The 26413-nt window shown below is 50.8% G+C and overlaps 1 protein-coding gene across 7 annotated transcripts in view; it reads right to left on the reverse strand.

Moving 5' to 3' along the window:
• Positions 1-26413, reverse strand: part of AMOT (angiomotin) — a 62939-nt gene that overhangs the window by 10953 nt on the left and 25573 nt on the right. For all 7 annotated transcript variants that reach the window (XM_007507543.2, XM_056809397.1, XM_056809400.1 and 4 more), the window contains 5 exons: positions 26129-26273; positions 23296-23388; positions 19295-19440; positions 3164-3313; positions 2130-2320 (listed from right to left, as the gene is read on the reverse strand). In XM_007507543.2, the coding sequence (XP_007507605.1) occupies positions 2130-2320; positions 3164-3313; positions 19295-19440; positions 23296-23388; positions 26129-26273 (725 nt within the window). The remainder of the gene's footprint in view (positions 1-2129; positions 2321-3163; positions 3314-19294; positions 19441-23295; positions 23389-26128; positions 26274-26413) is intronic.

Genomic DNA, 26413 nt, shown 5'->3' on the forward strand with positions numbered 1-26413 from the left:
CTCACGGGTCTGCTCCAGCTCTGTAGCTATCCCCAGCATGGAGGTGAAGCCTGGCACTTCACATGCTCATGGCCATTCCGTGGAACTATCTCCTTGTACACAAAGGCAGAGGAAGTGGTGGCTTAGCTTCTCAGAAGACTTACTGTCCCCATCATACTCAAAGAATGTTTTCAAGCCAAAGATAGAATCTGCTACCCCCTGAATGTGCTGTAGAAGGGGCTCTGGACTTGGGTTCAAATCCCAGCTCTTCCACTTATTACTTATGCAACCTTGGACAAATCTCTTTGCCTCGGTTCTCTTCTCCATAAAGTGAGAGAGTTGGACTAGAAAGTGTCTAAGGTCCCCTGCAGCTCTAGACCTCGCTGAGACTCAAATGTTTCCTGGGTGCTAGCACGCAAAATTGGGTGTGAGGTCAAAGGACATGAACAGGCTAGATCTCAACCACTCGGAGAGAGAATGCACTGAATAATCACTGGGAAGAGAAGTGAAATGTTCCCCAACCTCTGTTTTACCTTCCCCTTCTCAGACTAGACAGGCTGAGCAAGTTCAGGGCAGGGAATTGATGGAGGGGCTGCAGAAAAACAGGCACTAGAAAGTGAATCCCCCAAATCACTACCGTGGCCACACCCTTTGACCTAGAAACGCCACTACTAGGCACCTCCCCTAAAAGGGCAGAGACAGAGGGAAAAGTTCCATGTATCTCAGGTTATTTATAGCAGCACTTTCTGTGGTAGTGGAGCTAGAGGAGCCAAATGCTTGGAGACTGGAGAATAGTTCAACCAATTGTGCTCTAAAGGCCAGTTCTGTTTGCATCTCTGCACATAGTAGGTGCTTGGTCGATTCTTCTTGAATGACCGAATTTGAATGAATTCACACATCCATCCAGACCAACCATCTGGGTGGAGGCAGTGGTGGCTCTGCTTTCAGATGTCTCTCACTAAGGAGGGACACATTATCTGCCACGAGTTGACTAGCCTCTACCCTTCGGGTATAACCCACCAAAGGATAACCAGTAAAGGAAAAGAAAACAAAAATTCTCTTCAACTTCTCCCCCTCCCCCCCCCCCAGAGAGACAGGCATGTATCCATAGGGCCCGCCTGCTTACCCGTGGCCAAGAACGTGGCCTTCAAATACCATCCCCCAAAGGGCAAGAATGGCTTCATGTTCGGTACAACCCCAGGGCATACCTCGGACACTACTCAGCTATCGAATGGCAATGGCCTCTTCTGAGTGACATTTGGAGAAGACTGGCCCAGGCAACTGTTCCCTACCCCCCATGCCAGCAGACCTGCAGAACCCGAGTAGCCCAGAGAGGGGAGCCTGACAAACCCTCATCTAAAGCCCTAGCTTTTCTCTGAAAGCTGAGCATTGATTAAGCACCTTTTATATGCTTCAGGATCTAGAATACATTCAAGACCATAAGCATCTATCAACCTCGAATGTATTCTAGGCACTGGGGATACAAAGGGGAAAAAGAGAGCGTTTTTGACCTCGAGGAGCAGCTAGGTGGCACAGTGGATGGAGTGCTGGGCTTAGAGGCAGGAGTTTACATCCAGTCTTGGACACTAACTAGGTATGTGACCTTGGGCAAGTCATATAACCTCTATTTGTCACAGTTTCATCAACTGTTAAACAGCACCTAACCCTTGGGTTGTTGTGAGCATCAAATGAAATTATAATTGCAAAGTGCTTAGCACAGTGCCTGGCACATAGTAGGTGCTTAATTAATGCTTATTCCCCATCCCTCTTCCACAAAGAAGAGAAAAGCCATTCCAGAGGGTGTAAATACAAACAACTTGGAGGCTTGAGAAAGGCTTAAAGTAGAAGGTGGCACCTGACTTGTGCCTGGAAGGAAGTGGAGGGGAGTGTGGAGGGCCTTCCAACATGAGGCCCAGCCTACATAAAGGCACCAAGGTAGAGTGCCGAGCCACTTATAACGGTCAGCAGGCAGGTTTGATGGGAATGGAGAGAGAAGAGGGCAATCGGATCATCTGATCAGAGGCTCGGGGGGGGGGGGGGAAGGCTGACAGAAAGGGGAGCAAATAAGGCATAAACTGCCCACTGAGAAATGGCCCTTTGAGGGCTGGCCAGTAGCAAGGAGTGACCCAAAGGGCCTCTCCTTCTCTCACCTCTGTGCTGCCACTGTGGCAGCGGTCTCCAAGGCAAACTGCCTCATCACTGTCTCCTCCAAGTACTTCTGTTCCCACTTGGTCATGTCAGCCTCCAGAGCCAGGATGCGTTCTTCCTTCTCCCGAAGTAGCTCCATGAGGGCTGCAGCGCTATACTCTGAGAGGTTGGCTGCCTGCGAGGTGCCTTGACGCTGGCAAGGAAAGTCCCCCAGATTAGGGCCAAGCCTTGTTTGGCAAAGGCTCATCTTCTCTGGGCAGGGGTAAGGGCACTGAGGATTTCCCTAGGTCACCCCACACCGACAGGACCTCTGTGAAATAGACTCTCAGAAAAAAAGATGGCCTTTATCAGAGATACTGAGGTTGAGGGCTACAAGGCACCTTAGAGTTCGTCTGGCCCAACTCCTTAGAAGGGGAAACTGAGGCCCAGAAAAAGGAAAGGATTTGCCCAAAATCACACAGAAAGATAGTAACTTGGAAGAGGCAGGATTTGAACCTAAGTCCTCTGACTCCAAATCCAGACCTCTTTCCACCATTGGTGCCCCTTTGATATTGAAACAGTAGGAAGACATGATTGGGGAGAGGAAAAGGAGAGAGGGGTGGCAGAGGTCAGCAGATTTGGGTCTTAGGTTCGGCTCTGCCACTGATTTATTCTATGATCTTGGGAAAGGCTCTTTTAAGTTTCTGAGCCTCTTTGCAAAATGATGGGGTTACGCCTAGATACCCCCAAGGATCCCTTAGAGGCATTCGTTTCTCCTTAGTAGATTTCTAGGAGGTGATTGGAGGTGACACCAGTACAGGGCACAATTCTCTATCGGTGCCTGGGTATCCATTACCGAGGCAACTCTGGGCACGGGGAAGTGAGATGGCAGACCCTGGGCTCTTCTCTCCCTTCAGAGGAGCCTCCCACTGGCATGAACTGGGAACAAGGAAGCATGGCCCAGTAACCCAGATAGCAGGAGGGAAGCTACTCGGCACCTCAGGCCTCAGCTCTCCAGGAGTAGACAGAGAGCCCAGTGGCCCTGGGTCACTCTTACCTGCTGCATGCGCAGAGACTCCAGCTCTCTCTCCAGCCGGGCCCGGAGGCGGTTCTCGAGCTGCTCCCGCTTTTCACAGGCCGCCTGGAGTTGCACCAGGGCTTGCTGCATCTTCTCCACCTTCTCCACATACACTTGCTTCTTCTTAAGCTGAAGAGGAGATATTGGAAGGGACTCAGCTGGGCTCCAAACCCAAGTCAACTCTGCCTCTGGGATTCAAAGAGCCCCTTCTCCCTCCTATCCGCCCCCTCACTCCCAGCGTGGATGTGTGGGGAGGACCTAGCCAGAAATCACTAGAGTGGCTACCAAGTCCCTACACGTGGGCCCCGAGTCCCTGAGAGTTCCAGCAGCCCTGTGTTCATCCTTATCTGGCCACCCCCTCCACTCCGACTCCAGACAGCTGCTTCCCCTCAATCGATGCAACTGGCCTTTCTTAAAAAAATTCGATTTTGTTGAAACCTTTTGCTTGCTTGACATTGCCTCGATTTCTCCCTGTATCCCTCTCTCCCCCTAGGGAGCTGTCCTTTACGACCAAGAATTTAAAAAAAAAAATTCAGCCAAGCACAGCAGAGCATTAAAAAAAGCTTTTTTAACTCTTCCCTTCCATCTTAGAATCAATCCTGTGTATTGGTTCCAAGGAACAAGAGCAGTAAGGGCTGGGCAACGGGGGTGAAGTGACTTGCCCAGGATCACACAGCTAAGTGTCTGAGGCCAGAGTTGAACCCAGGACCTCCCGGCTCTAGGCCTGGCTCTCCATCCACTGAGCTACTCAGCTGCTCCCCTGAGCAATGCATTTGTAAAGTGACCAGTGCCTTTGGTCATCCCAAGGAGAAAAAAGTACCAGCCTTAACCCCTTAGGGCCCTTCAGGTCCACTGTCCAGATCTGGGAATGGCTGACCTCTCCCAGGTGAGTGCTGCTATTCCTCCCTGGACCAGAACCAAATAGCAGGGACCAAGAAATGTGGAGGCAGGAAGTATTCAAGGGGAACCTGTATCCAGGGCCATCCCTTGGGGGCCAAAAGGTCTTGTATTCTGTTCAGTAAGCCTTTGAGTTAGATCAACTGAGTGTGGGGTCAGTCCCTGTGCCTTGACGAGCAGAATCTGGAATATGGAAGGCTGCTGGCCTTGGGTGCAGGAGGCCTGTGTTCATAGGTCTCTCCTCACTTCTCTGGCCTTTCTTTTAAGGTTTCCCAGGCGCTTTCATCTCAATCCTGAGAGTTATCCAGGGGTCCTGACTTGTTTACAGAAGATCAGTGCTCAGGGAGGTTAATGACTTGTCCACAATCACAAAGTTTTAAGAGGCATCTGAGCAGGGAGCTGAACCCAGATCTCTCCAATCTCTTCCCACCAGATATGCTATGCTTTCCCAGGCAGAAAAGGAAGGTCTCCCAGCTGACCTCATCTGAAGCCCCAACAGGCTGGTCTTTGCCCATGAATGGGTATTTGAGGGCAAGTCGCTTATGCTTCAGATGCCCCTGCCATGGCCATAAAAGAAATGATGAGAAACTGGGTGGGGGTGCCCTTGCATGGAAGATCTCCAAACCAGAGAGGCAAAGGGACTTGGTATTATTCCCAAGGCAAGGCACTGCTCTAGCAGGTGACTAGAGGTGACACCCAGTACAGGGTCCAGTGAGGAGGCCAGGCTGAAGCAGTTTGCAGTCACAGGCCCAGGAGGCTGGTGAAGGAGCCAACTGTTTCCCTGGCACGTCATTCTAGCTTCTCTCACGTTAACCTGCTATGTCACGGGACAAGCATTCAGGGCCCCACTTGATAACACTGGATAATACTGATCTCCTGTCTTTTGTCCTGGGCCCTTTGAAAAGTTCCAGGAGGTACAAAACAACACATCCTATCTAGAGCCCAAATTGAATCCAGCCAGGGTCTTCCTCTTGCCAGAAGGGGAAACTGAGCAGCTCCTTGGATCGGCAACGCTAAGGGCGCAGGTGGGAATGAACTGAGGAATCCCAACATGGTAGCACAAGGTGGCCAAGAAGGTTCCGAGCGTCTGCCCTACCACAAGCCCTTGGGGAGGGGGTGATTTCTCTTAAATGAGGACTAACATGAAGCCTGTCTCTTTCCTTTCAGTGCAGAGAGATGCTAGGCTACAAGTACGCAATAAGGCATACATTTTCTGACATGGCCAATACATTGATCTCTTTTATTTCTCGGAATATCTTTATTGCCAGGGAGCATTCAGCAAAGGGAATCATTGGGAACTGATGGCAATATTTTAAATTAGTCGGTCAAAAAACCAGACCCCTGGGCCTCCCATCAGGTCCTCAGTCCTCACAAAAGAGCCTACCAACCCCCTCCTAATGCATACTTTTCCCATCAGGTTGGGAAATTTTACCATCAGGTCTCTTGGGGGCTGCTAAGGAACCAGGCTGCATCATGATTAGCAGCAAATCAATCCAAAGAGAATTCTGAAAAAGGTTCAAAATGAAGGGCCAGCCAGGAAGCCAGTGGAAGTCTCACTTTCTGACGGGTACCGCCCATACCTAGTCAATGGAAATTGGGCACGTGCTAACCCCTAAAAGGTGATGGCCCCTTGTGGAACTGCAAGGAGTCTAGGAAGATGGCCTGAGCTATGGGGGCATATGTTCCTTGACCAGCACTCCATCAAGAATTGGCCTCCCTGACCCCCTTTCTTAAAGCCATAAAGGAAAAATCTGGAAGTCTCTGTATAAGACTTGGAGCTCAAAAGGACTTGTGACTCCTCTCCTTAGCTCTATGACCAGTCCCTGTACCTTTGGCTAATTCAAGGTAACCAGCACACACACAGGTCTCATTTGCATGAGCAAAAAACATTGTAATTCAGATTTATAGTGGAAAAATAAGCAGCTCAAGGCCACTGAGAATTCTCCACGCCCCATCTTTGTTGGAAAACTGAAACCAAAATCTCTTGGACAAAAACAGTCCCTGAAAGAGACAGCTAGCTGGCTACACTGATCAGACTTTCAACTCTTTGGGAAAGAAGAGCAGCAAGAGATCTCCAGGGAGGTTTGAACAGACTGTGAGCTTCATGATATAACAGGGCAGCTAATGAGGGCCTGAGTGGGTGGACCTAGGAAGGCAGCCATCCCTCTGGCCTCCAATGAAGTCAAGTCATATTTGGAGAACTATGCTCAGTTCTGAAGGCCACGTTTAAGGAAAGGCATTAGTGAACCAATGGATGCCCCAGGAGAGAAGTCAGACTCTGAGTGAAGGGCTTGAGGATCAGGCCCTGTGCTAGGTGCTGGGCATACAAAGAGAAAAGAGAAACACCCTGCCCTCAAGGAGCTTCCTCTTTTCAAGGTTGATGGAAATGGGGAAACTCGGCCTAGAATTAGGTTGTCTCCCACATAGATAAGACTGCATGTGTTCTCCTTGACCCCAGGAGCTCCTAAGTCTTATCTCTTAACCACCAGCCACAGTCCCCAGTGGGAACCGATTTCAGGAAGCCAAGAAACTCAAGTCATTCCCCCAAACTCAATGACTTCCTGAACTGGGGTTAGAATCGAAGGAAGTGGCTCTGTAGGCATAAAAACAAAGCCACAAAACCCAAGAGAAGTGATACTAGAAGGCAAGTGGAGATGAAGCAAGTTCTCATGAGTCGTGAGTTTTGTTCCAAACTGCCATTTCCCCGAGCACCATACTTTCTATCTACTTGTGCCCCAATGACAGGGAGTCATTTAGACATGGCCACAAAAGGTCCCAACCATTCCTTCAGGTGATGACTTGGAGGAGAGGGAAGGAGCAGGGAGCTTCCCAAGAAGTCTGTCCTTCTTACCCAAAGGTGCCTGGGATTGGGGTTGGCTGTTGGTCTTCATACTCAAAGAGGACCAAAATGGCATCACTACGTTGGGGTCAATGTATGGTGTGTCTGGCTATGGCTGTGGTTAATCAGACCAGTACAAGCTCAGAAGGTTCTGCCGCAGGTCAGTCACAGATAGCCCATATGAACATTTGGGATGGAGATGGCTCCAGATACACACATCTCGTTTCTTTTGAGCTTCTGCAATTGGCAGTGAGGTACAATACAGTATGTAGCCCTGGATTCTAGCTGAGCTTCTATGGTTACTGTGGACTGCACCTCCATTTTCTCTATAGAATGAGGGGACTAGACTAGATCCAACAAAAGTGCCCATGCTAAGAGGGGAGGGGGCGACAGAGACAAGATGGCGGGTTAGTAGCAGCAAAAGCTGGAACTCCTCTCCAAAGCACCTAGGCTAGGAAGAGATAAGTGTAACCTACATACAAAAGACAATAATACATGCAGAGCCCTTTGGAGGGGGTTAAAAGCCTGAGGGGGGATCAGAAAAGGCCTCACCAAACGATAATACCTGAGCAGAGATTGAAGCAAGAGACCTTTCAAAAACTGAAGGCAAGAGAGGAGAGCCAGTCCATACAGAGACAGAAAGGTGAGAGATGGTATGCTGTGTGCGAGATGGGAAAGCAGTCTGGACAGATAGTTTGGAGTTTAGCCAGCTGACCTCAAAGCTCCTTTCTGGTTGTGACATAGCATGCACCTGAGGCCCTTCCCTTCTAAGGGACTCAGTTTCTTCCTTAGTCAAATGAGGAAGTTGGATTAGATGATCTCAAAAACCGCTTCCAGTTTAAAGCTGTATTCTACCCCAGGCCCATTCTTGACTAAAGCTCTGTAAAGAATTGTTAAGAGCCTAATAGAGCACTCTGTGGCACACCTAGGTGGCACTACAGTGGATAGAGTGCCAGGCCTGGAGTCAGGGAGACCTGAGTTCAAATCTGCCCATAGATCCTTCTTAACTGTGTGATCCTGAGCAAGTCACTTTACCCTGTTTGCCTCAGTTCCCAAATCTGTCAAATGAGCTGGAGAAGGAAGTGGCAAACCGCTCCTGTATTTTTGCCAAGAAAACCTCAAATGAGATCACAGAGAGTCAGACACTACTGAGAGGACTGAACAACAACAAAAAGGGCCCTCAGACTCTGCTGGTACACTCTTTTATTGGTGGGGGGAATCTCGAGCACCCTCTCATCAATCCAGTCTGAGTTTTTGCATATGGTCCAGGCCCAGGCCAGAAGGAAGGTGCTTCCTCATGAGGTGGTGAAGCCAGATTACAAAGCAAACATTCGATACAGCATAGATAATGCTAATTTGTGGTTTGATACTATAGCTCTAGGTGACTCTCTTAAGAGTAGAAGTCACATTGAGAGAGGGAGTCTCCTCCTGTGTGTGTGGCACCCCTTTCCCCATCTTCTTCCTTCAATGCGATCTGGACTATGGACTCTACTTCTCCTTCGTTACCCCTCCACCTCACATCCTGGCCTCCATCCATCAAGCTTTTGTCCTTAGGATCTGGACCCCTCAGGCAGCTTCGACCTCTAGTATCTTTCCATCTATGTTCCCGTCCCACTCCTCCCCTAGGTCCTCCACTCCCTCTACCTATCTTTGAAAAAGCCAACCCCTCAACCCTCCACTACTTAGCTTTTTCCGGCTGCAATTTCTCTTCTTGAACAAGTGGCCAGCCTGTCCTCCACTGCCTTCCCACCCAGCTCTCTCCTTAACCCTCTGCCATCTGGTTCCTTCGCCCATTATTCCACTGAAACTGATCTCTGGCCATGCTCAGGAATGGCCTCCTTAATCAGCCCAATGGCATTTTCTCCCTCTTTAATCTATTTGAGCCCTTTGACACCCTTGATCTCCAACATCCTGGAAGTTCTCTTCCTTCCTTTGGTTTCCATATCATTGCCTTCTCCAGACTGTTTCCTTCCTCCTTGACCTCTTCTGCCTCCTCCCCTGGCTTTGCTTCCTCTTGTCCCCACTCCCTCCCCAGGACCTCAGGCTTGTGTCCTTGGCCCCTTCCAGCTCCAAGGCAGACACTGGGGCCCAAATTTTCACCAGCTCTCTGATTTCTGAGCACACTATCCTTCAGGCGGCCTGGCTTCGATTCCTCCCTGTTCCACCCCCTCACCCCAATCCAATCATTAACAGTCCTGCTCATTCTTCCTCGGCAATAAATCCTCCATCTGTCCCTCTCTTTTTGCTCCGACATGATGACTCAGGCCTCATGCCTGGACTGTTGCAACAGCCTCCTAGCTGGTCTCCTTGCTTCTAGTCTCCCCCTTCCAATCCCCCTGTTCGAGAGGCCAGGGTAATCTTCCTAAAGCCTCCCTTTCCTCCAGTCGCTCCTCGACTCAACAACCTTCAACGATTTCCCGTTGTATACAGGATAAAGTCCAAACCCCTCAGCCAGCCACTCAAGCCTCTCCACAGTCTGGCCTCTGCCAATATTTCCAGCATTATTCTCGACCCCCCAAACAATCCCTCATCTGCTGCAGCTGGCCCTGGCCACACTTTTCCAAGAAGAAAGGTTCACTGCCTTCCTCACTCGGCTGCGCTTTCCTCTGAACCCTCAGCCTTTGCAAACCACCTTCCTGAGGAGCTCTTCCTTCCTCAGCCCCCCATCTCCCATGCCTGGCTCACTCTGCCAGCTCCCACATCCACTTCCCACTCGAGTTACAACGTTTTGAAGTCACCATCTATTGACCACAGTTGCTCCCATTTGAACTGTAACCTCCCCAGGGTTAGGTTAGGATCCCAGACCTGGAAGTGGGAGATGGGAGGGCCCTAGTCCAACCTCAGGAATCTCAGGACCAGAGGGGCTGCCATTCTCCTGAGGCCACACTTGACACAAGCATCGGAGACAGGATTTGAGCCCAGGTCCTCGGAGTCAGTGTGCTCTTTGCACTATATTATGCTGTCTCCCTCCCAAACTCAGCATATGACTATTGATTAGCTGAAAGAATCAGAAGTCATAACAGATACTTAAATAGCACTTTTCAAAAGTTCTTTTCATTGAGGCTCATGACAACAACCCTGTGAAGGAGGTGTTACTTTAAGCCCATTTTATAGCGGAGGAAACCAAGGCACTGGGGCAACTCGGTTCACTTTTCTGAGCTTCTGTTTCCTCCACTGGGAAATGAGGTGGTTGAAGTCGGACTTCCAAAGACCATCCTGGTGTGAAATCTACGCTCCTAGAAAACCTGGAACTCTTCTCCCTGCCATCAGGGTGGGCAGAGTGGGCATGACATTTTCCAAACTAGAGTCAGGGATGGGGGCAGAAGGCAAGAGAAGGCTCAGCACCTGGCTAGGCAGACACTCAGCCCAGTCAATCAGAATCTTTCCATTGCCTGTCTGAAATCATGGGAATAGGGTCCCAAGCATTTGGCACCTCTATGGGCTCCCTTCTGAGTCAGGAAAATTTGAGCCCTGCAAATGAATGCCTGGTGGCATCTCATCTTGCCATCGAACAACTGTGAGTGTCTTTCAAACTCTGTGTGAGTCCTGGGTAGGGTGTGGCCTCACTCCTGCCCCCTCCTGAAACTACTTTTCCCTTCTGATGGCTTAGGGGATAAAGAAACTTCCTAACTGGTCTTCTCGGTCTGTTCTGTGGGAAGTGCAAGGGCTTGATCCTTGCTTCCCATGTGACTTTGAGGAAGTTCTTTCTCTGATTTGGCCCTCACTTGATTAAGCTCTGTGCAGAATGAGGGGCTGGGTCATCGAGTCTCTAAGTCCCCTTCTAGCTCTAGGCCAGGGGTCTTTGGTACCATGGCTCCTGTTGGCAGGCAGCCTGGGAAAACCTAGGGACCCCTGCTTAGAATTGTGTTTTTAAATGGTGGCAATAAAAATAGAAAGGAAGCTAATTCTGTTAGAATATGGATATTTTGGGGGGAAAGCACACCTGGAGCTGCTGATCTAGACCCTAAGATCCCACTCCCCATGCTGGTGGAGAGAGCCTCAGTTCAAATTCCACCGAAGATCCTTGATAGCCTAGCTGTGTGTCCGTGGGTAAGTACCTGAGCCTCAGTTTCCACCTCTGCAAAATGGGAGTAACCCCTCTACAATTCCTACTCAGATTGTGGTTTCCTCACTCAAAGGAGAAGTAGCCTGAAAAAAGTTTTGTTTCATCTTGTCACTTCTTCTCCATCATCTCCCTAATTTAGAAGTGGCGACAAAATCAGGCAAAATTCTCCCAGGCTACTCTCTAGAATGCTCAGTACACATTAGCTATTCCTTTTAGGGTGTCACACCCCACTTCTGTGTTGTGGTTTTCAAGTTCACTAAATGGGGGCCATGCCTACCTGCCAGACCTCCTTCTCAAGGCCATGGTGAGGGTTTAATGACTTGATATGGAGGAAAACACATTACCCAACACTGGTCCAGTCTGAGGACAAGTGGGACTTCTACCTAGATAAACACTTAGGCCACAATCTAAAGGCAGCAAACAGGGTTTGTACCCCAAAGAGATAATAAGGAAAAAGACTTGTACAAGAATATTCATATCTGCGCTCTTTGTGGTGGCAAAAAATTGGAAAATGAGGGGATGCCCTTCAATTGGGGAGTGGCTGAACAAATTGTGGTATATGTTGGTGATGGAATACTATTGTGCTCAAAGGAATAATAAAGTGGAGGAATTCCATGGAGACTGGAACAACCTCCAGGAAGTGATGCAGAGTGAGAGGAGCAGAACCAGGAGAACATCGTACACAGAGACTGATACACTGTGTCACAATTGAATGTAATGGACTTCTCCATTAGTGGCCATGCAGTGATCCTGAACAACTTGGAGGGATCTACGAGAAATAACACAATCCACCTCCAGAGAAAGAACTGTGGGAGCAGAAACAGAAGAAAAACGCCTGCTTGATTACATGGGTCGAGGGGATATGGCTGGGGATGTAGACTCTAAAATGAACATCCTAATGCAAACACCAACAACATGGAAATGGGTTCTGATCAAGGACACAGGTAAAACCCAGTGGAATTGTGCATCAGCTACAGGAAGGGTAGGGGTGGGGGTGGGAATAATATGATTCTTGTAATCAAGAAACAATGTTCTGAATTGACTAAATTAATTTAAATTAAAAAAAAGAAAAAAGATCCAGAAAACAAAACAAAACAAAAGGCAGCAAACATATCCTGTTGTTACAAGGATATTCTGAGGGGTGTATGGGGTGTTCAGGGAGGGGTAGTATCTCTGGTATGGAGGGCTTGCCCTTCTAGGGCAGCTCTCCAGCCTCTGACCCTCACCTGACACCCAGCTCTCACTTGTGGCTCCCAGTAGCTGCTAGCATGCGGCAGCGGCCGCACCCCCGGGCAACGGCTTCGACAGGCTGGCTAAACCTTGTGAGGGTAGCCATCGGGTCATCGACCCCTGGTGAACTAGGGCTTTGCTCACCCAGAATGTGAAGACTGCTTCAGCTGAACAGACAGAAGAAACCAATAAGAAGGTTCAACGGCTGAGATGGCGACGCAGCAAGGAACTGTGGAGTGCTTACGGCGTGTTGGAGCACAAAAGACAACACGGCCATCCAATGCAGCTGAGAAAGTCTCCAGATGTAACGACTTTTCGTGCCACTGGACCCAGGCTTCCAAAGCTGCGAGAGTGGGACTGTCTCTGTGCATCGACTTTTCCACTTAAATCTCCTTCACGCACAAGTGTCTTTGTGCACAAAAACGCACAAAGACAATAGTCATCCTCGGTTACCGAAAGACAACTACTATACTACTACTCTGAGGCAATGTCTGGTAACAGACTCCACTCTGGTCCTTCTGGGACCATTTACCACTAGACTATATCTTCCCCCTTCTCTTAACCCCCTATGGCCACCCCAATGGCATGCATAAGAACCATTTCTCAGCTGCCCCCAAAGTAGCCTTCTTTAGTGCCCTGGGGAATGCAGTCTCTTAGGAGCTTTCTGCAACCTCAGCTGGGTTTGATTTAGTCCCTGGATCCAAAAAAAGAGCTCTGCCTAAATAATCCCAGGAACACTATCCTGGTATTAGTGGAGTGCCTGAGCCTATTGCCAGGAGACTGTCCTGCCCTGTCCTAGTATAGCCTGAAAGGAATCTAGAGTAGAAGAGCAATCACCTCGAGGAACTGGCCACCCAAGGACCCAAGAGCTCCCAGGCAGCAGGGAGGAGTTCAGGGGCAGCCCTCAATCTAGGGACTTTAAACAGGTTTCCCAAAGCTGATAACGTCTGAGGCAGGAATGAGAAATCCCAAGGTCGGAGATAACTTAGGCACTCACTGCATCTGGAACTGGTTGATTGCTTTGACTCACAAATGGCCACAAACTATACCCAGATATTCAAACCAAACCCAAGACCCCTGTAATCCTTTATCTCAACTTGTAAAACTCTTGGGTTCTTTGAAGTCATCTGAGTTAGTCATTGGACCTAGAGCTGTCTATACCTAGAACCTCTTCCAAGATCTCTTATAGATCCTTATGGTTGGGAGGGTCCAAAGAGCACGCCAAGAAATAAGCACAGGCTAGCAGGCCTGAGAGAGACTTGAGAGGGCAGCCGGTGCAACCCAGTGCATAGCTGATCAAGGATCCCTGCTGCAGCATATTAGAAAAGATGGGCATCTAGCTTAAGGAGGACTATTGGGGGCAAACTCTCAGGAGACTGCCTCCTGAGAGTTTCTTCCATTTGGGAAGAAAAAAATGTACTAACTTCTATTTGGGGTCAACATCAAACAAAGCCTGTCCCCACCCCCCGCGCTCCTAGCTCTGCCCTCTCTAGGGCCAAGCAAGGCAAGGCTGAGCCTTCTTCCACATGAGAACTCATTAAGTCCTGCACACAACTATTCCATTCTTCCCCAAGCCCTTTCTTCATCAGACTAAGCAGCCCCAGTTCTTTTCACTGATCTCTATAGGACTTGATCTTAAGCACCTCTCTTCATTTTACAGAGGACAAAAATGGAGCCCAGATCAGGCAATGGACTTTGGTTCACACCATGTTTGAGTGGTGGGAAACCTTAGAGATGAACGAGTCCAGGCCCTCCATTTTAGGGAGGAAAACAGAGGCCCTGACTGGGGCAAAGAAAAACCTTGCCCAAGGTTACAGTGTTATTGAGCATCAGAACCAGGGTTTGAACACTCCATTCTCTTCCTATCTTATCAAAGGCCCCTTCTGAGGAAAGGAGGACATTAGTTATGGCAGAAATCGCCTACCCACATGGACATCGGGCACCCTCCACACTACATATCTAAAAGAAAGAGTGGAACAAGGAGCAGCCAGGAGGTGGGGAAGGGCAGGGGACCCCCTCTGGGTTGGGCCAATGAGAAAGGGAACTATCAAATCCCTGAAGATTCAAGTGAGAATTCAAGTCAATTCAACTCAATCCCCTTCCGCCTGCCACCCAGCCACAACGGCCCCAAAGGCACCAGTTCAGAAGAGGTTAAAGCAGCTCCCTCTGCCCCTATTCTCCCTGGCTATCATGCCAGCCTGACTCTGGCTAATGGGGATAGCTGGCACTCTCTGCCAGGCCTCCCACAGTCAGCTCTGTCCTTTCCTGTTGAACTCCACACACAGTCAAAAGGCCCACCCGCAGCATCTCCCTCTTCGATCCTGCCAAGGCCTTTTTTCCCACCATCCCGGCAACAATTACCCAAGCATCGGCCGGGCTCTGGATCCTCTTGACAGCAGCCGGCCAGAAGCCTGGGCAGCCTGAGCCTTGTGGGCAGAGATGCCAGGCATCTGTTGAAACTCTGCTGCGAGGTCGGCTGGGGGCTGGGAGGGGTTTCGAGGGGCTGATGCTGGGGGGCTACTTGGATGGGAGAATTCCATGGCTGCTGCAGAAGACAACGTTCCTTGAAGTCGGGCCTGAATGAGCCTCTACCCCGCTGCTTCATTTGTACCGCCATGGCCCAAAAGACAAAGCTGAGTCTCGGAAGTCACCAGCTACCCGTGGTACACACTTCTCACTAGTGGCAAGGCCTGGCTGACAAGGACTCCCAGATAAAATCCCCAAGTGTCTTAGCCACAGTACTATGCCACCTCCTCCCCGGGCAAGCATCCACAGAGGAGGGCTGGCGACAGTCTCTGGGCTGGACTCATTCAGAGGCAACAGAACGATTCTGGAAGGGCTCTACTAGTCCAAAAGGGCTGTGTCAGCCCCTAGTACCATCCCCTTCGAGGGCTTTGTGCCAGTCTTTTGCCTGGAACACAGAGAGTGAGGAGCCTGGTGGGATGAGGGAGAAGGAACTGGCTTTAGAGAGCAGACTGAGGCTGAGCTTTTAAGCGAGAAAGGCTCCTCAGTGCCCCACCAAAAAAAAAGAGGCAAAGAAGTTGGAAAATCAAACCGATCACTGGGTTGGACCCTACAGTCTTAAATTCCTATCCAAGTGGCAGTGGCCTTGGCCGGCCCTTGACTCATTCCTGTGGGAACCTGTGATTTCACTGGTGAGGGTACTCCCTTCCCCTAATGCTGATGACTGCCCTTGCACATAGACATGTTCACCTGAGTAGACAGCCTCAGAGTTGCTCTCCAGACTGTAAGGACTTGCCGGACAGAGCTCTTACCACACTGGTCCAGCCCCTCTGAACCCAGGGCCCTTGGGTGCCAGGAAGAGGCATTGGAAAGGGAGGGAGCAGACACCTGGCCCATCCCAATGAAATAAACCAAGCCGAATGGAAGCTCTCTTGGGGTGGGGACTGCCTCACTTTTGTCTTTTTAGTTCTCGAGCCTGGCACATTGCCTAGAACGTAAGCAGGTGTTTGAGAATTATTGAAATGAACCAAAATGGAATTTCTTTGGAAGTGTTTCCCTATGTGGCTTTGGGCCCCAGCAGGCCAGACTCACAAGCCTTGGAGTAGAAGGTCAGCTGAAGAAAGTCAATCTTTTGGTGCCTCAGTTTCTCCATGAAATCACTGCTTAATTAAGGTACAAAGTGAAGTGAAAATGCTACATCCATCATCTGTTTGAAACCTTTTCATTTTGACTTAGCCTACAACCGCTCCCATCCCCATCTCAGATGCCCCTGCCCCTACTCTGCTGATGGTAACCATAAGAGCTGGCATTGCTATGATGCTTTCAGGTTTGCAGTAAATTCTATGTGTTCAGCACATGTGATCTCAATTGAGAAGACTGAAGTCACTCTCTGCGTCAGCCCCCCATTCTCCCCTCTTGTCCCTCTGCTCTTGGCTGAGCTAACCCCTCTCCTTGGGCCCTCAATGCCATCCCTTCTAGGAACCTGTTCTCCCCACCATTCCCCCTTCCTTTCATCTTCACTGGCTCCTACTTCTCATGCCTACCAACCAACCTGCTCAGGGCTCACCATCCTGGAAACATGGCAACAGGAGTCTTTTGCTGGCCTTGCCCTCTCCCCAGTGCTCTCCTCTCCTCCACTGTGCATCTAGCTCCTCACAAGGGGAGTCTCCACTTGCTGCCCAGCCCTCCTTCTTCCACCCTAGTGATAAAGCTGGCACTGCCTGACCTCCGTGCTGCTTAGCCCTATGCTCTTATCTCAGTCCTCCTCTTCCTCCTGAGGAGTTTCTGCAGCCCAGGGCACTGCCAAGCACACCTCCCCTGTCCCCACTAGGCTGCTATGACATTTTCTCTCTCCTGACTCTCTGCCCTGTCCGGATGCTCCTTTATGCTTTTCTGATCTTGCACCTCTAGCCTCCCACCCCTACTCTTTAAGTGGGTGAGAGACTCCCCCAAAAGGTCTCACCACTCCCCCTCATCGAGCTCTAATCTGTCCTGGGCACAGCTGCCCAAGGCTTCCTAACACACTCCTCTGATTGGTGGTACAGCTTTTGGTTATACAAGCTCCCTATTGCCTAGAGGGGAAAATGCAAAGTCCTTGACCTGGGATTCATCCCAAGCTCTCCACAATCTGGCTGGGCCTGCACAGCAAACTTATTTCTCATCCCCTCCCCATTAAGTGTTTTGCACCATTCTCAAACCCCGAGGCTGGATCACTGTCAGCCTGCTGAGGGCTTGTGGGGGAGAGGGAGTGTCTCTGCTCACTCTTCACTTTTAGGGCTCTGCAAAGTCACCCGGCCCAAGCAGGCAGCGGCCAGAGCAGTACCATGACAGGCCAGCACCCAACAGTCCCAGAAGGCCAGGGCTATCAATGGCAGCAAGGACTCTGCTAGATCCAAGTCCTTTGTTTCCCCTGGGAAGCATGGATTCCTCAGGCCAAAGGAAAGCATCCCCAAGCAGGGGCCTGTGGAGAAGAACAGCAGTCGCTCCAAGCTTGGAATTAGGGGTAGCCAGCAGTGACCCCAGGGTCAGTGGGAAGGCTGCTTCCCTACTACCATACAAGGGAGACCAGGCAGCTACCATCCAGGAGCAGGCCTAGGTCTCATCTGCTGCTGGAGAGGCTGGGAAATGGAGGGGGGTACTGGGAGAGGAAAGACAGTTGAATTTTGCTAAGCTGTGGTTTCAAGGCTGTACATAGACTAGTGGTGATCAGGCCTGAGAATCTGGAAGAAATTATGGGGCCTCTGAGATTTTGCTGAGTAGGAAGTAAAGCAAAGACAGGATGTAACACACACACACACACACACACACACACACACACACACACACACACCATAACCCCCTCAGGCCCTGGGCCGACTCTTCCAGCCAAAAGCTGGCCTTTAGAACTCCACCCCCTTTTACAACAGAAACTTGGAACTTCTGGACAATTACCCAGACCAGAGGTCCAACAGAGGAAAGACAATCTCAGCCAACTCATACAGCTGGTAGTCCCTGGCTAGCATCATTCAGCCAGGCTGAGTGGAAGGGGTCCTGGGAAGAGAGCCAGGATACTTCAGGTTTAAGCCTGAATTTGCTCCCCCCCCCCCCGCTCTGTAAAACCTTGGAAAGGTCCCCTCCCCTCTCTGGGCCTCCATTTCCTCCTCATTTGGAGGAGCACTCTAGGGTCCCTCCTGGCTCTGACAATTTAAGTCCATCACCTTGACATCTTGAGGCCCCCTTATTCAAGTGATCACTCTGAGAACTTGGCCACCTCCTGAGAAGGCCCTCAGAAACCGTAACCATGCTGCAGCCCTGGCCAGGCTGAAGCCGGGAACAAAGAAATGATTTCACGGAACTCTTTTGCTGAAGCCAAACCAGTGGGAATGCAGATGCTCACCTCCTAGGATCCGATTCTTTCTATGAGCACAGTCTCGCCTATGCCCTTGGAGGCTGTGGCAAACCAATCTTTTGACTTGGTGGAATATCTCTAGTACCCCTGCTAGCCTTTCTGCTCCAGTAGCACGTGCCCTAGCCCCTAGTTTGCCCAAATTCTGCTCTCTCCCACTCACTCAGGGTGTAAGTGCCAATGGATCACATCCCAGCTCTCAGTCCACAGTTGCGGTCTATACTTGTCAGGCTTGCCCTTCCTCCTGGGGACTCTCCCCAGGCTTGAGGCATGCCTTTGGGCAGGCTAAAATCCCTTCTCTTTCTCTTCTCCCTCCCACCAATCAACCCCACCTCTAACAAGCACCTCTAGCTGATGTCTAGGTTATTCATCAGCAGGGGACTCAGAGTTGCTGGAGTGGCTGCCAGCAGCAGACCTTGCCTCCCTCCCCAGCTGAAATGGTGAGGCACCATCTTTCCTCCACACCATGACATCTTCACCTTGTGGCCAAGAAAATAAGGTCACTTGCAAGAATCAGCCTTGGGAACTGTCTTGTACTAGGAATTCATCATTTTCCCCCTCCTAACCCTAACCTTAGGCAGGCTCAAACCAAGCCAACAAGAGGGATGGACAACCCAAGCCAGTAGGCATGGGCAGACAAGGACCATTCTGACCTTCTACCTTACCTTTCAAGGGTCTGAGCCCCATCCTCTTCCTGGACACTTCCAGACCCACCCACTCAACATCATGCCTTCTCTACTCACCCCATCACCTCTACCTCTTCCCCATAGGCAATATGCACTCTGCCCTGGTGTCTCCTGGCTCTGATAGGTGGCCTTTTGCTTTATCTTCCCCTCACTTCCTGTTCTGTTCCATACCATGGCCCTTACCAGCTCCCCTTTCTGGTTCATATTTGCCCTTTAGAACCATGGGATTATCCTACCTTTCTGTATTTGTATATCCAGCCCTGAACCTAGTGCTTGGCACAGAGTGTCTTATACGAGTCTTATTAATCTACCTAAGCTAGGATTAGAATAGGGCCACAGGACACTCTGGGTGCTTTTTGAGAAACTCTGTGCATGTACATCTTGTATCCTCAGCCAAAGGGCCAGGTCCACATGTACTTTGATATCCCTTAGAAGGTGCACACCTAATGGTACCATACTTTTGGGGGGTGGCTAAGCCCCAGGAATCACTGATGTGGGTGACAGAGTTCCCTATCTCCTCCTGGCCCCTAGGACCAGACCGTACCTCATCCTCCAGCTTTACCACCTTGGCTTGGGCATTGTTCAGGGCCTGGTCCCGGATTTCGATATGGCGCCGCTGGTCCTCATTGGTGGAGCGCACTGCTGTCAACTCCATCTCCAGCTTTTCCTTCTCCCGCTGGCTCTCTTTATCTGGCAGAACAAGAAAGAGTCACTACCACTGCTGCCACCACCACCATCCTGGGTCAGACCCAACTCCTTGCCTCACCAAACTGGCACAATTAGCTCTTGTTACCATTGTTTCTATGAGGATGCCACATGGCATGAAACTGGAGAGAGTTGCCTGGAACAGGGCTCTGGGCCTACCTGTGAGGCCCCAGCCAGGACAATTCTTTCTTTGGGTCTGAGTCTCCTCATCAGGAAGAGGTGACTGAGATCTGCCAACCTCATGGGGTCATGAGGACTCAATGAGATCAGGCACTTTGAGAACCATAAAGCCCTATAGAAATATGGACTTCTGCCCCCCTGATAGTTCCAAAATGTGCCATAATAAAAGCTAAAGCAGAGAGGAAGGATGGAGGCAGAGTACTGGGAGGTAGAGAAGGAGGCTTCAGGCCCCTGCACCTCACTAAGCTCTTACATATAATAGACCAGTAAATATGATACCCAATAAAAAGCACTTGAACCCCTAATCCCACCCTTTCAACTGGAACATTACTTCTGAGCTGTGAGCAAAGCTGAAATGAGGTTTTCCCTGGAGACCAGATGTTCCTGGGCCTGACTGCCCGTCCCTTCTCTCCACCCTGCCAATTTCTGCATCTGTTTCTCTCTTGGGAACTCATTCATCTTTCAAAGGCCTGGCAGCAAAATTAGAAGGTACCCCCCTGCCTTCTGGTTAGTCCTTCCCCTAGTGGGACACTGGGGGAAGAGAGGAGGTACCCAGAACAAAGCTAGAGGGAGCCATTATAATCTCTCCCCTCTCCTGTCCCTCACCTGGGCTGAATGGGCTACAGAAACACATGAGAGAAGTCCCAGGGAGAGCTGGGATGAAAAACCAGACAAACAAATATTTCCTGCTCATTGCCCAATGCCTTCTCTCATTTTCTGTGCCTATGGCTCTTAAGTGTCAGCTCCCAATGGGCTGAGAGGGAGAGGGGCTGGGAAGAGGGTGCTAGGACTTTGGGGTTTCCATTTAAACCCACGTGGGAACACCTAGACAGCAAGTACTCAAAGAGCTGGTGCTCGCTCAACTATTACTCCCTAAATTGTAAGGGCAGAGGATAAGAACAGCAGGGTGGCACAGTAGGGTGCCCCCAGACTGACCAAGGGAGCAAAGGAGAAAGTGGAATCTGAAGATCAATCTTGCAAACAGGATCTCTGAGAAGATCCAAAGGAATGACTAAAAACTCCTGTTGGGGCCTTATTGGATGTGACTCCAAAGTCACTGGGATACTGTCAAAAACAGTCACAACGCAAATTTTCATGTTCAAAATCACTTCTAGAAAATCCATTACAAATTAGACTAAAAAACCAAATCGACACCCCTCCCAAGTCCCTACTTGGCAATATAGTGCCGCCCTGGCACACGAATCCCACCAGAGCCTGCCTGCCTGGCCCAGGGGCCAAGTACAGCAATTGGAGTCTTTGCCAGCTTATCTCCCAATTTAGCACCTTGGCCCTATCTTTAAGTGACCATGTTAGGTAGGTGGCTTGATGATCATTTACAAGTCTGCTTTATGAGCTCATTTGTGGGTCAAGTGTTCTCTCTCTCCGAGCAAGCTCTGTCCAGGGTGGAAAATTCTTTCGGAGGCACGAGCTATTAGACCCCAAAGACCTTTTCCAAGCAGGTTAATAAAAACCTGGTGTGAACAGGTGGGAAGCGAGCAGTTAGCTAAGTTGAGGACTGAGCTCAGCTCTTTGGATTCAGGCTCCCTATCAAGTTCAGGCTGGCAAAGAGTGCCCTTTGCTTGGGTGCTCGGCATCCTGTGAGGGCTCAACAAGTGTCACAGCCTTGTCCTGTCCTCTTTTAAAGTCCAAAATACCACCCGAAGCGCCCTGGGCAGAAAGGGAGGGCCACCCAGGAACAGCTCGCCTAGGTGGCCTCAGCTACTTCTCAGGGGGCCAGAAGGAGAGGGAGTGGAGCTTTGCCCTTTTCCTTCCTTGGGGCCCTGCTCAGGGAGAGAAACCAGCTCCCGGTGTTTTTTCAGAGGCACATACCCAGCGTCTGGAAAGGGGTCCTCTCCTGGCCTCTCATTCATGTCCTTTATTCCAGGGTTGGTCTGACCATGCCCTACTCTTGAGCGCCCAGCTTAGTCCAAACCAGCCAAACTCTCCACTTAAAAGGGAGAAAGAGAAATGTAGGCTCCATTTGAAGGTGAGCCGTCACAAGGCAAGACCCTGGCTGGAGGCAGCCGCAGGTTTCATTTCATTCTGGTTTGACTCTGGGGTTGAAGGAAGGAACACTGGGCAGAGAGTCGGCGGACCTGGGCTCTACTTTCACTTCGGTTCTAGCTTGTTGTGCAGGACCAGGGGCAACACAGGCTCTACATAGCCAGGCTTTCCCCTTCTCTGGCCCTCAGGCTCCCTCGACTTCAAACAAAGGTTCTTTCCCCTGTTCACCTCACAGAAGTGGAAGGGACCTTAAATGTCTCTCATTTTGCAGATGAGGCAACTGCAGTCAGAGCGTAAGTGACCTGTCTAAGGTCCCTGGTAGGAAGCTGCAGAGGTAGGTTCGAAACTCAGGTCTTCTGACTCTAAAAGTCCCTGGAGGCCTCTCTCCCCACGATTGACAGATTCTCTTCTCCATGGTTCACAATTCCCAGCCCATGAGACCTCCCCAACCCAGAGCCTCAGGGTACAGCCTCCCACCTGCCAAGAGACAGAGTCAAGCTAAGATCGAACAGGCTTGTGGGATGCCGTGTGTCCCACGAGCATGAGCATGGAGCCTGAGAGACACAAACGCGTCATGCTGCGGCCTCACAGGATCCCATCTGTAAAGGCACTGAACGCACCATACCAGGAAATTTGTTTTTCACACCTGAACACATATCTAGGTAGGACTATCCAAGGGGCCCCATGCCCGTTGCTCCAACCCCTTTACCTAGCAGGTAAAGCAAAGCTCCACAAGCCAGGGACATCCGCTCACCCTTGGTGGGGAGACTTTAGCCTTCCAGTGCTCTCTCCCTCAGGGAGCCAGGAGAGAGCGAAAGCAAGCTCTGGGCCCTGATGACACCAGAAAAACTGCATTCCTTTCAGAAAGATTACTGACAAAGGAACAGGCCACTTGGGGAAGAGGTGGCTGTGGGGGGAAGGGGGGATCCCAGCTTTGAGACCAGAGTCCAACACTGCGAACACAATCCCAGAAAGCAAGGTTCATTGAGGGGGGTTTCGAGGCTGTTTCCACCGCTCAAGGCCCATCTGGGCAACTCACTAGGGCAGCATCAGTAGAGAAGGGACACGGGGCAACTGTGTAGATACAGGCTTCTCTGAGCACCTTCCCCCTCCTCCCCCATGTGATTAAGGCAATTGGAAGGAATTAAGCCTTGTGTGGCTGGGTGGGGCCCATTATGGACTCACAGAGAGGAAGGTGAATTCCCTGTTACCAACCAAAGGGCATTTCAGAGACAATGAAAGGCTATTAGAAGGCAGGCCCAGCTCCTCCCTCCCCAACCACAGCCCAGCTCAGGCCACAGCAGGACCTGCCTCTAGCCACAGTAATGCCCTGCCATCATCCAGTCACAGCTCCCGGCCCTGACTCCTGAAGGAGCCCTGCTCAGGGACTTCCACTTCAACAGGCCCAGCGTGGGGAGAGGGGACAGAAGCTAGAAGATAGCCAAGAGTGGAAGCCTTGACTAAAAAGTCTGCCCTGCCAAGCCGCCCCCTGCCCAGCCTGCCCTTCCCCTCCCCCTTCTCCCCAATTCCCATCCCAGCTCTCTACTCTCCTGATGCTTGACCACAGCAAGGTAGCCAGGCCAGTCTGCTTTCCAGCTGCATTTAGGAAAATAGTCCAGGCGCCAGGTCCCACCCACCTGTCGCCCACCCACTCACTTTGTGCAAAGAGCTGGGAGATGGTCTTCCGGGTGTCCTCTGACCCCTCATGCTCCTTCTCAGCAAGCTGCTTGTTGGCTGTCTCCATTCTCTCTGTGGGATTGGAGAGGGTCACTCAGCAGAGACCTTCACACAAGCTTCCCACCACATATGCTTCTTGCCCCTTCGACACAGACCCTGCCTGAGATAAGCTTGTTCCTTCTTGCCAAACCCAGAAATGGGGGACTAGAAATATATGACCCCAAACCTGAACCCCTGAAGGAAGTTGGCCCACCAGGGAGGGAGAGGGAAAGCCACATGATGCCTCCTCCTCCCCCATGTTGTGCAAACAATCAAGCACCAGTTGGGTCCCCAGCTTCCATGACCTAGGAGGAAGGGCCTCAGGAAGCTCATCCCTAGGGCAGCCCAGAACCTTTGGAATGTTGGAGCTGGCAGCAGCTTGTTCAGCTTGGCCCCAGGGGGCAGAACCAGCCACAGCAGGGGGAAGATGTGGGGAGCCAAATGCAGTCTCCATGGAAGGAAAAACTTGCTGACCATGAGAACTGCCAAATGTGGTCTGGGCTGCCTGGGGATGCAGACCCCGAAGTGGGTTCACCTACATGGGTGGGCGGCTTTGGGAGGCCAGATGACCGCTCCTTAGGGGTACTGTCTGAGGGTTGCAGCCATAACTGGGCCTCCCTGTGATTGTGGCAGAGGAGTGCCATGGGGAGAGAGCAGGGATTGGTGTCAGAAGACCCAAGTCCTAGTGACAACTTTGCCACCTACTATATAATCGGCACTCAGTGCCTGACACACAGTAGGTATTTCCTAAATGTCTACTGACTAAGTGTGACCTTGAACAAATCACTTGGCTTTTTCCAGCCTCAGTTTCCTTCTCTATAAAATGAGAGATGTTGGACTTGATAGTCTCTAAGATCTCTTTCAGCTCTGGCCCTGGGATTTTATGAAAAAGGCTGAGAGATCATTTGGTCTAATCCTGCTTCTCTCCATTTTATAGAGAAGTAAATGAGCTTGAGAGGAAAGCAAGGACAGACGTGCTCTGCTTCAGTGCTGGAAGGGATTGGAGCTGTGCAACCTCAGAGGAGACATGGAAGCTCCCTGGGCCTTGCTCAAAGGAACGGGTGGGTTAGGTTGGAGGCTCTGTACAGTCCTATCTAGCTCTGCTTCAGTGCTGGAAGGGATTGGAGCTGTGCAACCTCAGAGGAGACATGGAAGCTCCCTGGGCCTTGGTCAAAGGAACGGGTGGGTTAGGTTGGAGGCTCTGTACAGTCCTATCTAGCTCTGCTTCAGTGCTGGAAGGGATTGGAGCTGTGCAACCTCAGAGGAGACATGGAAGCTCCCTGGGCCTTGGTCAAAGGAACGGGTGGGTTAGGTTGGAGGCTCTGTACAGTCCTATCTAGCTCTGCTTCAGTGCTGGAAGGGATTGGAGCTGTGCAACCTCAGAGGAGACATGGAAGCTCCCTGGGCCTTGGTCAAAGGAACGGGTGGGTTAGGTTGGAGGCTCTGTACAGTCCTATCTAGCTCTGCTTCAGTGCTGGAAGGGATTGGAGCTGTGCAACCTCAGAGGAGACATGGAAGCTCCCTGGGCCTTGGTCAAAGGAACGGGTGGGTTAGGTTGGAGGCTCTGTACAGTCCTATCTAGCCTATGGCCTCAGAAGCTGAGGAGGCTAAGCCTCCCCTTCTCTTGCATAGCTGCCTCGTGGGGACCTGGCCACCCTAGCACCTCCCCACCCAATCTGCCTCAGGACAATTTCAATCACGAAACCCTAAATATGCTGCTTTGCAACTTTTCTCCACTGCTTCTAGTTGGGCCCACTGGGGTCAAGCAGACGGGGTGTAAGCCCAGCCCTCTTCTCTGAGGTAGTTCTTCAATGTTTGGGAATGGTGGGTGGAGCTTCCCTACATTTCTTCTTCTGTGGCTCAAATACTCCCAGGATCCTCCAATCCACTCTCACCTAAGGTACTCGGTTTTAAAGAAGATATGACTCCAAGGAACCCTGATTCCCCTTGATTCTTGCTCCTGGCCTAAAGATTAAGTTAGGGGAGAAAGCAGAGAGGACCTAGCCCTTCCTGTCAATCCTGCTGGGCGAAGGAGCACACTGGGGTAGGCCAGGGAGAGTGGCAGCCCAGAGATATACCAATTCCTAAGGTGGGCACCGCTGTCACTTCAAAGTAGGCACTTCCAAGACCATTCCCCAGCTTTGTGGTTGATGTCAAATCACTCATTCTTTCACTGAAGAGACCAAGACCCATCAGGACCCAGGGGTTGTCCAAGGGGAGGGCTGCCTATGTTCATCAGGAAGGTTGAGTGACAAGGAAGGAAGTCCCTCAGAGGGCCTGCCCCATTCCCTGCCATGTCTGTCTGTCTCTGTCTCTCACTCCCACCAGCCAGGAAGCACTTGGCCGAGGACTGTTCTCCTTGGGGCCTCCCAACTCTTCCAGTTCAATTCTGAGCTCCCTTACTCTAGGATTGGCTATCTGGGCGGTCACTGTCCAATTGGAAAGAAAACAAGGGGCAGCAAAAAGAATTCTGGACTTAAGAGTCGCGGGCCCAGATTCAAGTTCTGGCTTGGTCCTGTGTGGCTTTAGGTAAATCTCTGCCCCTCTCCCGGCCTATTTCCTTCCTTTACAAAATGAGGGGGAGGTGGAAGAGAGGAACCTTGATAGTTTGAATCTATACATCTAGCATGAATCTAATGATCTTCTCTGATGTCACCCCCAGTCTTTCATTCCCTAAAATTGACCACTGTCCCAGATGGTTCAGAATTTATTCTTCAGCTCTTTTCCCAAACCATCTGGTAGTCTGTTGACCAACTGCTATGCCAGTGCTCACCTCGAAGGTCTCGGTTGAAGTCATGGAGTCTCCGGATCTCTCCCTCTAGCTTATTTCTCATGGCTTTCTCCAGGGTCTCCCGCTTGGAAGAAGTCTTTACCAGGTTTTCGTAGGCTTCTGAGACACGCTGGATTTCTGTCTCCAGCTAAAAAAGGGACCAAAACCAGAAACTGATTTAGCAGTCACATTTTGGGGCATAGGAGGGAGAAGAGTGGGTCGCCCTCCAGCTTGGTCCCTTGAAGTCTGATACAGACATTCAGGAAGCAAGCATAAGCTAACATGTCT

The sequence above is a fragment of the Monodelphis domestica genome, chromosome X (assembly GCF_027887165.1).
Source record: "Monodelphis domestica isolate mMonDom1 chromosome X, mMonDom1.pri, whole genome shotgun sequence".
Classification (NCBI taxonomy): Eukaryota; Metazoa; Chordata; class Mammalia; order Didelphimorphia; family Didelphidae; genus Monodelphis; species Monodelphis domestica.